The sequence below is a fragment of the Anabrus simplex genome, chromosome 14 (genome assembly GCF_040414725.1).
Source record: "Anabrus simplex isolate iqAnaSimp1 chromosome 14, ASM4041472v1, whole genome shotgun sequence".
In the NCBI taxonomy this organism is placed as follows: domain Eukaryota; kingdom Metazoa; phylum Arthropoda; class Insecta; order Orthoptera; family Tettigoniidae; genus Anabrus; species Anabrus simplex.
Window position 1 is genome coordinate 60,238,869 of NC_090278.1, and position 12,696 is coordinate 60,251,564.

The 12,696-nt window shown below is 38.2% G+C and overlaps 1 protein-coding gene across 1 annotated transcript in view; it reads left to right on the top strand.

Moving 5' to 3' along the window:
* The window catches only part of LOC136885684 (cryptochrome-1), a 132,275-nt gene that overhangs the window by 104,090 nt on the left and 15,489 nt on the right, over nt 1-12,696 (top strand). The window contains exons 5-8 of the mRNA XM_067158389.2: nt 109-338; nt 3,864-4,031; nt 6,898-7,038; nt 10,344-10,495. Coding sequence (XP_067014490.1) covers nt 109-338; nt 3,864-4,031; nt 6,898-7,038; nt 10,344-10,495 — 691 coding nt within the window. The remainder of the gene's footprint in view (nt 1-108; nt 339-3,863; nt 4,032-6,897; nt 7,039-10,343; nt 10,496-12,696) is intronic.

The window sequence follows — 12,696 nt, forward strand, 5'->3', positions numbered from 1 at the left end:
ATTCATTAAAACATAAGATTCATTAAAACATAAGCCAGTGTTTTAGTATAGTACTGAGTCGACAGTCCTTGTTGTATCGTGAGCTGAAAAGTCCTATCTTTTTGACAGGTTTTGATACAGACGGTCTGCTCCCACCAGTGTGGCAGGGAGGAGAGAGCGAGGCTCTCGCTCGGCTAGAAAGACACCTGGAGCGGAAGGCGTGGGTGGCATCGTTTGGCAGGCCCAAAATGACCCCCCAGAGCCTGCTAGCTAGTCAGACTGGACTCAGCCCGTACCTGCGTTTTGGTTGCCTGTCCACAAGGCTCTTCTACTACCAGCTGACAGATCTGTACAAAAAGGTAAGTCATTAAGACTAGAGATGGATCTGTATCTTTTAGGTTGTAATTTTCTAAATGTAACTCGCTTTTGCTCGTTGAGGGTTCTGTCCCCAAACCCCTGACCATTCTTCTTTGTAAGGGAGCGTAAATTAATGTCTCTCAAAACTTGATTCTGTAGCTCTTTCTGAACATCGTACATTATTTTGAACACATAGCTACAGTCTTGAAACTTGGCAGACCTATCAAAGATGAAACAATGTACAATTTTAGTTCTTTGACATTTTATCGTATCTGAAATTTTAGTACAGATTTCACATATTCCTTTAGTTTTTCCGTACTTACGTCGCAGCTAGAATCGTAAAATTTGGCCCATGTATGGACACTGGATATGACGGTGTGCAGGCCAAATTTGATGATTCTATGTGTCATATACATGGGTCACCAGATAAAATAATACATGTGAAATGTTACTAAATTTACCTGAAATCGGAAAATGCAGCTGTATCTAACATACAAGGGATTGAGATAAGACTAAAAGTCATAGGACCAGAGTTGTAGATATCTTCATCCTGGGTGCAAATGTGCTAATTGTTTTGTGATACAACTTACCGTTTTGCCATCAAACACCTTGAAACAAAGGTCGGCACCATCATTAAAATTGCCTGCATATTTCAATATTTTTCGGGTAAGGGGTGTGGGGGATAAAAGGTTAAACATTTGGACACCTTGGAATTTTTCCTTTAGTTACAGGCTGAAAGCTATAATGTTGCCAAATTTCAGTTTTCTAGCTCGTCTGGCAGATTGTGTCCACCATCTTGATTTGGGGGCAGGGAGAATTAGGACTTTGAGGAAACTTTTCAGGCCATAAAATCTATAGGTCATATCTTTGGAAACATGTATCCCACTGGGTGAATTAAATGCTTACACCTGCGTTCTTATCCTGAGCCCCAAATTTGAAACCCCTCAGCCTGGTCCCCTTGGGAAATTTTGGAAATTTCCGATTTTTGTAGGGATCCTGAGGTTATCATCTACTCTGGTAGCGAGTTTTAAGTTTCTAAGATGCCTCAAGAGTGTCTCATTAATTTAAGTCTTTTTTCATTTTTTTATATCTTTATAGATCGCTACAAATACAGCTACATGAGAGGTCGTTGAAGAAACTGTTTAAGACCATTACAAATTAAATAAGCAGAGGAAGTTTATTACATATCACACAGCTGTAAATTTTCTCTGACTGAGCTTGATAGCTGCAGTCACTTAAGTGCGGCCAGTATCCAGTATTCGGGAGATAGTGGGTTCGAATCCCATTGTCGGCAGTCCTGAAGATGGTTTTCCATGATTTCCCATTTTCACACCAGGCAAATGCTGGGGCTGTACCCTAATTAAGGCCACTGCTGCTTCCTTCCCATTCCTAACCCTTTCCTGTCCCATCGTCGCCATAAGACCTATCTGTGTCGATCCCCAACTTGCAAAAAAAAATTTCTCTGAACTATTGTAGATAAAAGTGAAATGAATGCAATTGAAACATTAATGAACTTCTGCTGGTGAAGTTCATTGATTTCAGCTAGACAGAGTTTCAGAAACATTGTTGTGATACCAGTGGTTGTTGCATGATGTATGCAGAGCCTGCACGTGTACCACTTTGGGTCGTTCCTTTCACGATTTTACATTTCATTTCCATTGCTAACCACTGTTGTTCCTCTTCTGCCACGCTCATGTTTATACAATCTACCAAGCATGCATTGAGGCACTCCTCTTTGAATTTAGGTGAAACATGTTGGCTGCAACGATTTAGAAACTGTTATTAAATAACAATGAAGTATTTTTTTAATTTTAGGCATTTTTCAAGATTTTCCTTTAGGAGAGAATATCATGTTTAAGTAATAATCCTATAAAGGAGAGCTTTGGTTATCTATTTTGCCATAATTCTTCTTCTGCTTCTGTGAATCAGTTTTGAGACAGGTGTCAACTGGATATCCTCCTTGATTCTCTGTGCTGAATATCTTGTTTCGGTTGTCATGGCTTCTCCCTTGCTTGACATCTGTTAACATTCCAAACCTTCTTCTTCTTCCTCTTTGTCCAACTACTTTCCCTCCATCACCCTCTATTGAACACAATTTCTGTGTAGTAATATGTGACTCAACCAGGATATGTTCCTCTTCCTTATCATTTTTATCTGGTGTCTCTTCTTAGCACATCAACATTACTCTTTTTCTGTTCTTCTCCACAACCATATTTCAAAACTTATGAAATACTTTGTATCTTTCTTAATGTGCATATCACCAAAATGAATGGTTTTTAAAAAATAGAAGTACTGAAATGACTTAACATTCCTTTCTTTGACAATAGTTACACCCTGGTTGTGTTGTCAGAAAATTTTGGTATTCCTTATCAAAATACATCACAGTGCACTAAAGAACATCATTAGCTATTTACACAGAATTAAATGTGAAAATTCATAAAACCCACAAGTAGAGTTTAGAAAGGGATTACGATGAAAGAGATGAGAAAAAACTAAACAGGGCTGATGATCTAGATGTCAGGCTCCTTCAAACAGTAATCATCTAATCATCATAAACTAAACAACAGAATTGAAGAACGATATGAGAGATGGGCAAGGAAGTAAGCATTCGGGAGGTAGTGGATTTGAATCTCAATGTTGCCAGCCCTGAATGATGATTTTCCATGGTTCCCATTTTTATACCACGCAAATGCAGGGCCTGTACTTTAACTAAGTCCATGATTGCTAACTTTCCGATCCTAGACCTTTCCAATCCTTGAGTCTCCAAAAACCTTCAGTGTGTTAGTGCGATGTTAAACTACTACCAAAAAAAAAAAAAAAAGGTAAGCTCTCAAGAATGCACAAGCAGCCCCAGCAACCTAAGCTGCAAGTCATTTTGATTTAGTTTCATAATTATATTTAGGTCATATGTAGCCCATATTGTCAACTTTGAACAGTTTTATTGATAATATCATATAACTTTCATAAGTTAATAATTTGTTCATCCAAAATGATTTCAGTAATGATGATGATGATGATGATGATGATGATGATGATGATGATAATGTCTTGGGCCAGGTGTGATTTGGGTTTGTCTTGTACATTTTACGGTGTTAGAAAGCTTGGTACCGGGCTGAGTGGCTTAGACGGTTGAGGCGCTGGCCTTGTGACCCCAACTTGGCAGTTTTGATCCTGGTTCAATCCGGTGGTATTTGAAGGTGCTCAAATATGTCAGCCTCATGTTGGTAAATTTACTAGCACATAAAAGAACTCCTATGGGCTAAATTCTGGCACCTCGGCGTCTCCGAAAACCATCAAAGTAGTTAGTGGGATGTAAAGCCAATAACATTGAATTACGGTATACTGAAAGCTTAGCATCTTCTGTCCACCTGTGTAGCTTGTAGAGCAAAATGACAATGCAGTGTGTAAATTTATTTTTCATATGCTACGTGAGCTGTTTTATTAATGTGAGTTGTTACTATTCTTTAGGGCTTCGCAGATTGTGTAGCAAGTCAGTGTGGATTGTTAAGTCTCTTTATTTGTTACAGATAAAGAAGGCCCGCCCACCGTTATCTCTTCATGGACAGCTCCTCTGGCGAGAGTTCTTCTACTGTGCAGCAACTAACAACCCAAACTTTGATAAGATGAATGGCAACCCCATCTGTGTGCAGATTCCTTGGGATCGCAACCCCCAGGCGCTGGCAAAATGGGCTACAGTAAGCCACTCTCTGTAATATTTAACTCTGTTTTTGTCTAAAATGTAGACAACAGTTTTTAAAAATCTTAATTTTATTGCCAGGAGTTCTTTCAATACAATATTTTTGCCTTATGACGCCGTTTACTTCCTTCCGTAATTCCATAGTTCTTCAAGCATTGAGAAGTTCACATTCTGAATCATCAATCGATGTGAACTGGGTCTTCCCGGTTAATGCATTGAGACAAAAGCAGGTCCAAATCCAACTCAAGTCGATTGTATTTAAAGGCAGTTAAAGTTTTATTTGTGAATGGTGTGAACTATTTTGTGATAGAAATCACACATTACAGTGTAGAAAAAGGAAGTTATCAATTTATGTAATGACTCAATGAGTGATTCTGTTACCTAATAGATATTTCTTGCTTTCTATTTGATCATTATTTTAATATTTTCTTTCTTTCGTTTGTATGGTACCATCATTGGCTGTAATAAATATAAATACATAAAGTTGATGACTCTGTGTTAGCTTCCACTGTATTGAATGAACTCCTGCAAACAAGATTTTTAAAAATGTATGTTTGTTTTGTATATATTACTGTGTTTATTTTTCGCAGAGATACATGTTCTTTCAGTTTCATATACAGTGAAACCTCGTTAAGACCTTTCTGCAGGGGACAAGGAGAAAGAACGTGTTAAGGAAGAAAACGTACTAATGAATATATGAAAAAAAAAACTTTCCAACAGGGATATGGAAACACTAGATAAGTTTTTTCTGACATGAGGGCATTTTACGTCACGTATCCCCGGGTACAGTGAAAATTATAAGCCTATCTGCCATTTCTAAAGATGAACGTATTTAAAGGTGTGAAAAACACAAGATAACAAATATGAAAACATGCACAACATTGCAGATCACACTCTTTCTAAAACAAATTTAGGTAGAAACCTTTTATTTTGGAGCAGTGGGTTATTAAACATTATTTTTTGGTCACACTCTTCGACGATGAATTGGAGGTTACACTCTACCCTGTGCAAGTGAGAGAAATGTCTTTGGTCACCATTTTGAATAAAAAACCTTCGACCAACTTGAGTGTTCGAGTCAACTCGAAGGTGCAAGTTTTCAACATTCGCGACATCTATGTGCTTATGTCAGTCCACTTTCTGACAGATTTTAATTTTGTCTTCATTATTAAGGAATTATACAACATTTTCCTTATCCATAACTGGCTATCACAAGACAAATATGCATCACGCTAGTAAATTTCACATGATTATGTTCCTAATCCAGATATAGGCTACTGTTTCGCACAACAAATATTAGCTACACTGTACCACTCAGCACAAAATACATTTCTACTTTCTGAATGGAATGTGAAAAACAAGCACAATAGCTCACTCTGCTATTCAGCAATCTCGCTGCTAACCGGCAAGCAAAATGAACATTCCTGAGGCTAACGGCTTGTTCCCCGAAAGTGTAACTTATTCTTTAAAATTCAGGAAGGCCTTTTCCCGTAATCACGCAACTGTGCTGATGGCTCTTACCCAAGTTGTAAATTACTTTTCTTTCAGAGGGGATGACAAATACAGTAACATTTTCAGGTTTGGAAAAAATGTGATCGAATTTACGGCGTGCAAAGCGGGTAAAAGTGTTAATGAGGAATGCACTAACAAGGTATCACTGTATTTGTTACTTTTTATCTCCTCCATTTTCTAAATATTTTGCAGTGGTAGATGTGTTTCTGTGCTTTATTTCCTTAATTGAGTCTTCCTTGTTAAGTCTAAAATTTACTGCAGTTTTATCATATAAATTCAGTACAATCTCTATAATCTGACCCCTTCAGGACTAGAGGGGTGTTGGATCATTAAGATTTAATAGGCTTTAACTTCTGGTTTTAAAGAAAACATAGCATACATATTAAAAAAGTAAACTGTTTCATTCAACTTGGTCAGCCATTCATCACTAGCATGAAAGTTATCTTTACTCATACTTTGTGTGTAGAAAAACATACTGCATTTTTTTTTAAACCATTGGCTTTACATTACGCCGACACAGATAGGTCTTATGGCGATGATGGGATAGGAAAGGCAAAGGAGTTTGAAGGAAGCGGCTGTGCTTTAATTAAGGTACAGCTCCAGCATTTGCCTGTGTGAAAATGGGAAACCATGGAAAACCACCTTCACGGCTGCCAACAATGGGGTTTGAACCCACTAATTCCCGGATGCAAGCTCACAGCTGCGCGCCCCTAACCGCATGGCCAACTCACCCGGTAGTTACCCCTTTTAAGAATATCTCTGTTAATGGGTGTCTTCTGACTGTATTCTTGAAGAAACCATACATAGACTGCTTTGTCAACTTGCAAACAGTAACAATAATCAAAGTTAATGGCAACAGAGAAAATAGCAGGCCACGCTACATTGAGTTGCAATGTTTCAACTTTTACTTGCCAAAGTGGGTCCAATATATATGGGAAGCCAGGCTCAGCCTGTCACCTTCATCCAGGTGCTAACACCTTGTAAGGACATCCGTACCAGTTTACAGTGAACCCATAATGGTTGCTTTAGCGGAGAAGAAGAGCTTCTGAATGGCATAGTTGCCAGACTCAGCTGGAGGTCCCATGATCGCCAGCCCACATTCCCAGTTAAGAGAGTTTAGTTGCATCTCTCAACAGGGAGGTGATACCATGAATGTATTCTACCATCCCCACCCACAGTGGGAACTTGTTGCTCCCTTTTCCAATTCCAACCTATCATTGTTTTTATCCTATTATGTATTCTTTTTCATATTTCTGTTTTTTTTTTTTTTTTTTTTTTTTTTTTTTTTTTTTTTTTTTTTTTTTTTTCTTAAGTTAGAATGTGTAGCCTTGCTGATGAGAAAATTCATGTTCCAGGGCCAAACAGGCTTCCCTTGGATCGATGCAATCATGACACAACTGAGACAAGAAGGTTGGATCCATCATCTTGCAAGGCATGCTGTGGCTTGTTTCTTGACGAGGGGAGACCTCTGGATCTCGTGGGAGGAAGGCATGAAGGTCAGTCACTGACCATAAATACTTCTAAAAGTTAAGTTAAAGATCCTTCACCTGAGCAGACTTATATACAGTGGAACCTCGATTCTCCATTTTTGGAGGGACCACCGAAAAAAAAGTACAACACGGGAAAACGGAAAATCAGGGAATGAATGAACCATGAACAATTTGGCTAAACATCACAAAAAAAAAAATATGTACAGGTATATTTAAAATCTTACAAATACCCCTAAACCAAACCAAACTACAGCCCCAATGGGCCTTCCTCCTACCAAGCGACCGCTTCTCGGTCCGAATGCCTGCAGTGGTCAGTGTGACGAATCCTTTCGCCCATTATTCCAGGCTCTCTAGACTGGGGTCGCCATCTCACCATTAAATAACGCCTCAATTAAAGGTAATCGTAGAATGAGTGAACCTGGAACCAGCCCTCATATCCAGGTAAAAATGCCTGACCTGGCCGGAAATCGAACCCGGGCCCTCCAGGTGAGATGCAGGCAAGTTCGACCGCGGGGCCGGCTTCAAAAATTAATTACCAGTACACGACTTTAAAAAGTCTCGAAATTTTACATTCAGTTTTACCGTAGAAACATCGTCGGTTTCCGATGAAAACTTCTTTCAGTTCAGCAAATTTGATTGGTCAAACTGTTCGAAAAACCTAATAACAAGCCAAACAATCAACCACAAGTATTTTTTAATTCTCTAATCTAATAAAATAAAGCACATTGGTTACAAAAGCACCCAACATGATGGCAAAATCCCTTTTTCTTTAAATCTTCCATTGTAATTTGGACACCAGTATACTGTTCATAGTCAGTCTGTGGAAATCTTGTACCGCGCAAATTAGTCCTATGGCCTACATCGACTTTTAAAGGTTATGTTGAACTCGAGAATATTGTTTCGAATGTAAGTATCGATTCTCAAGTTTTTGAATGCATTATATTCAATTATGTCCGTCACTAATCACGATTAAATTGGAAAGAGAAAAAATATCATCAAAACTTCCGAATTTACGGTTATTCGCGACCCTGAGCTCAGCTGAGAAACGCGCTCGCTGTCCAAGTCGGTACGAGTGCGAAATGATGCAAAGGTTTTTACATGTAACGTGCACAAATAAAACGACTGCGGTTTTAACGTTTTAATACAATAATGTGAAATTCCTAGTCTTACATTAGGACCAAAACTGTAATAGGCAATCCCAAAACCTCCCATGGCTTTATGTATGTAAGGTGCAACATCTGTTCTGGTCTCGATTACATAATCATATACGATAATATTAAAATACTAAATTTGTGGTACTTAAGCATGAGCAGTTTAGATTCTTGCCTGAAAGCTCAGTGACTGTACAGTGCTCTGAGGGAAGTGCCGAAAACCTGTTCGGCGATACACTCGAGAAAAAAAAAAAAAATCTAACCCTGGACATAATGTAGACGCTTTGCAAGTACGAACATTTGACGAAACCCGTTCAGTCTTCAAGTAGAGCTGTTGAAATGCGCTCTGTCTCCTTCCAATTGTTGTGGACACTCTCTGCTTTATGACTTTGATTCTCTAAACAATACCACCCGAATGCGACGCTAAGATGGTCCCTTATGCAAATTCACCCGCCGATCGCTTTTCCGCTTCCTCAAATTACCACAATGACGACGTTAACACCTTTCATGAGATACAGTTTCTTGAAAAATGCGTGATTGAGGATTTAGCGTTGATGAGACTGAAATTTCTGAAAGGTTGGTATGGGAAATTGTTTCTTCGAGGAACGGATAATGCGTGATATTTACAACGTGATTTAATTAGGATGCTCGCGGGACCACGTAATTTGAACGGATAATACGGGAAAACGTAGTTTCCAGGAATGTGTAATCGAGGTTCTACTTTATTTACTCTCCTTTTTGGTAGCAGTGATCAAACATGTTCCCCTTTCTGTGTATGGAAATTGTGAAAACTTGGGATACCTCTTCACTCCTATATAAATAATATAAATAATTCCTCTCTACACCAGCCTCTCATTAAGAGACTTGTGACTTTCTGTGAATACAGAATTGCTTAATGTTTCCGAAAAACATATACGATCGTAAAGGATAGGAATATGCATCATTATCGTCGCCCAAGTGGCCTGTTGCAGTCCTTGTCCATCTCCTAGCTGGCCGTCCAATAGAAGGACTTTCTCTGGGCTGGTGTGAGATCTACTATGGAATTCTTTCCCTTCCTATTCTGTTGACTTGGTCCTTCCAATTCTACCTAGGCATTTTAACACTGGATCTACCTTCAGTTCCTTGTTTCTTTTATGATCTCATGATGTGTATCCTGCTGTAAGTCTTGTAAATCTTGTCTCTGCTGTGGTGATTCTGGCTTTGTCTCTTCCAGACTGCCCACACTTCACTGTCATGCCAGAGAACTGGTCTGCCTAGTGTTCTGTAGATGTGTAGTCCTGTTTCTCTGGACTGAAGTTATTTTCATTACTGAATTTATAGTACCCATGGTTTTGCTAAATCAATGTTTGTAAGTATGTCATCATCGTCCTTGATTTTTCACTCCAGTAAGCTGGGTGTGGAATGAACAAACTTCTATCTTGCCCTCACTTCTCTTCCAGTATCTTCTCCAGTTTTGGGCTCCGTTGACCAGGTCTTTTTCTGTTTGATTCATCCAGCCATCTCTAGACCTGCCTCATGCCTTCAAAGTAAATCTCAGACATTCTCATAACATTGCCAAACCTCATGATTCTTCTAGAATATCAAGCACTTACTGTTTTAGACCTAGTGGGTGGCAGATTGGTTTCAGATTATTTCCCTTTTGATACTCTGCATGCTTGACCTACGGAGCTTCATTTTCATTGCTTGTAATAGATCGTAGTCCCTGCTCGTCATTGTTGCAGCTTCCAGGCCATAGTTCAGAATGGGTAGCAAGTAGGTGTCGTAAAAGTGACACTTTTGCTTTTTGGTGAAGTTTGCAGCCTGATAGATTTGTGTATAGTTGTCATATGATTGGGTGTAGTCAATATAGTTTAAAGGAGTTAGTTCTGTTGGCTTATTTGTCATTAAAAGCAAATGTTATTGTTTTTCTGTATCATATTCTGCATCTCTTCTATTGGGATTTTGTTCAGAGGGTTGAATAACATTGTATACAACATCAACCCGTAGATACATATGATTCGAATATGTGCTATACATGCTGAAAAGTGGAATTCTCTGTATCTCGAAATTTTGATAACTGGAAAGAAAATTTGCTCCCAGGGTGATTCAAGATATCAAGGTTTAACTGTTCTTGAAATAATAAACTAACTAAAAATGTTCTGTATGGGTGACTTGTTGCAGGTGTTTGACGAGTTGCTGCTGGACGCAGACTGGTCCGTTAATGCCGGTATGTGGATGTGGCTCTCGTGTTCCTCTTTTTTCCAACAGTTCTTCCACTGCTACTGCCCTGTGCGGTTCGGGCGCAAGGCAGACCCAAACGGCGACTATATCAGGTTAGCTACAATATGGTATACAGTAGTTCCCACTCTGGGTTTATTTTATGGGAAATATTTTCATGGTTAAAATAATGGTGTACAGGTTGCTTGTTTGCTTGTTGTTCAAAAGGGCCTAACATCTAAGGTCATCAGCCCTATGGTGTACTGGTAACCAGCAGAATCAGATAATATCAAGAATTGATTAGAATACGTTTAAGGGCAGCTGGATGTAAAACCTCCTTTTGTTCATCAACAGGGACGCCAATAGCAATAAATCACATTTAGGTACAATTTTCACAGAAGAAATTGCTGAAGAACATTAGTAATAATAATAATAATAATAATAATAATAATAATAATAATAATAATAATATTATATGCAGGAAAGTTAATGCCTAATGAAATGGGCTAAAAAAAAAAAAAAAAAGTCCCCTTAAAAGTTTCAGATTGGTTAGAGCCGCATTTTAGGGAGGGATTTTTGCAAGTTTTCCTTGTAGCTTTACCAAGTTTGATTGCTCTTATGCTCTAGTTCTGGAGAAAAGTGTACCAGATGGTTAAATGTCACTTCTGAACAGCTGAGGGGTGTGGCAGCTGTGTTGTCATATGAAAGTACTGTAGCCTTTTAATATGCCGGTATATTTTTGTTGCTGGAACATATGCATACATGCTTGGATTCAGGAAGGCTTACTCTATTGAAATAAACCAAAAATATGAAATCTTTATAACTTTTTATCTCTAGATGCCAGGAGTCGTTTAATAACTTTTTAAGAATTATAATTTTAATTTTTATATTACTTCGTCATGATCATGCAGGTCCAGTGTGCTATGTTTTCTGGTGCTTTTCTTTTCATTGTTTTTGTAACTTCCTTCTTTCAGGCCATCCATTAATTTTTTCCCCTTCTCCTCCCCCTCAACAGTTCCTTCAACATACTGTCTTCTTATCCTATCCAGGTCTTCTTTCTTCCACTCACTTCTCTTCCCCTGTTTGTGCTACACCCCCTTCTCAATCCATTTAAAGCACCCTTTTCCGTAATTACTTCTCAGGGGCTTCCAGTCTCTGTATTTCGCTTTTCTTGATGTTCCATCCCTCCAGGACATTCTAGATATGACATTTAACTCCCGCACTGTCTTAGTCAGACTACCTTGGTTTCTCAACAGTGTTCTTAAAACTCGCGCACGTAAACAAGAAATACAGACATAGACTGGAAATTAATTTCCTTAAAAACTATAAAAGCCATTAGAAAAAATTAACTTAAAGAAAGTTCTGTAAAATTGTCAGAAATATATATTTTCAAACCTGCTTGCCCGATACATTGTAGTTTACTGGGAATCAGAACAGATCGTAAAAATTTTGGGGAATTTGCGGAAATATGAAGTCCTGTCACCACCACCCATTGCCGATAAAACAATATCGAGAATACTGTATTTAGATTCACAATTAAGTATTTATTTATTTTCCACCTAGTCGATACAATGATTGCTTAAGGCAATTTTTAATGGTCAAAAGTGGTACATGTTTCGTATATTATCAACATCTTCAGCCACATAACACTGTTAGGTGAAAAATATATAAAATTGACAAAGTAATGCTTTAGAGGAAGTGTCCTGTATGGGTGTCCTCTAAAGCATTACTTTGATAACACAGATACGGTATTCATGAATTTGTATTTTTGTTGCCAAGTCCATAAAAACGCCAAGCCACGAGAATATGGGTTAACAGAATTTAATGAAAGTCAGTATATAGATTCGGGGAATAAGAAACTACATTCTAAGTCATAAACAACTTTATTCACCCTGTATGAAATTGTAGTTTAGGGGAAGGCGCATAAAATTTAATTTTTAAATACCTATGTTATTGGTCCTATCGAAAAGTACTTCATAACAAAAGTTATAGAGAATACAATTTCTGACCATTTATGTTTTATTCAATTTTAACATACCAACTATGATAAGAGTGGTATTTCAGAGTCAGAAGAAAACTAAATGTGAAGGCCTACAATATTGAAAGCGCATAACTTTGATCAACAATAACATTACATTGGCCATTGTTTGTGGTGATGTTCTTTGTCTCTTATGCTGCCGCTCAACTCAGATAGATGGGATTACTGTTGAGTTAGAAAACTTTCTATTTTAGCATGTCATTCCTCTGGTTCATATATTTTCTGATACCGTACTGCTCGTACGTAACTCACTGGTTCATCATAGTATTCCAGCTATTC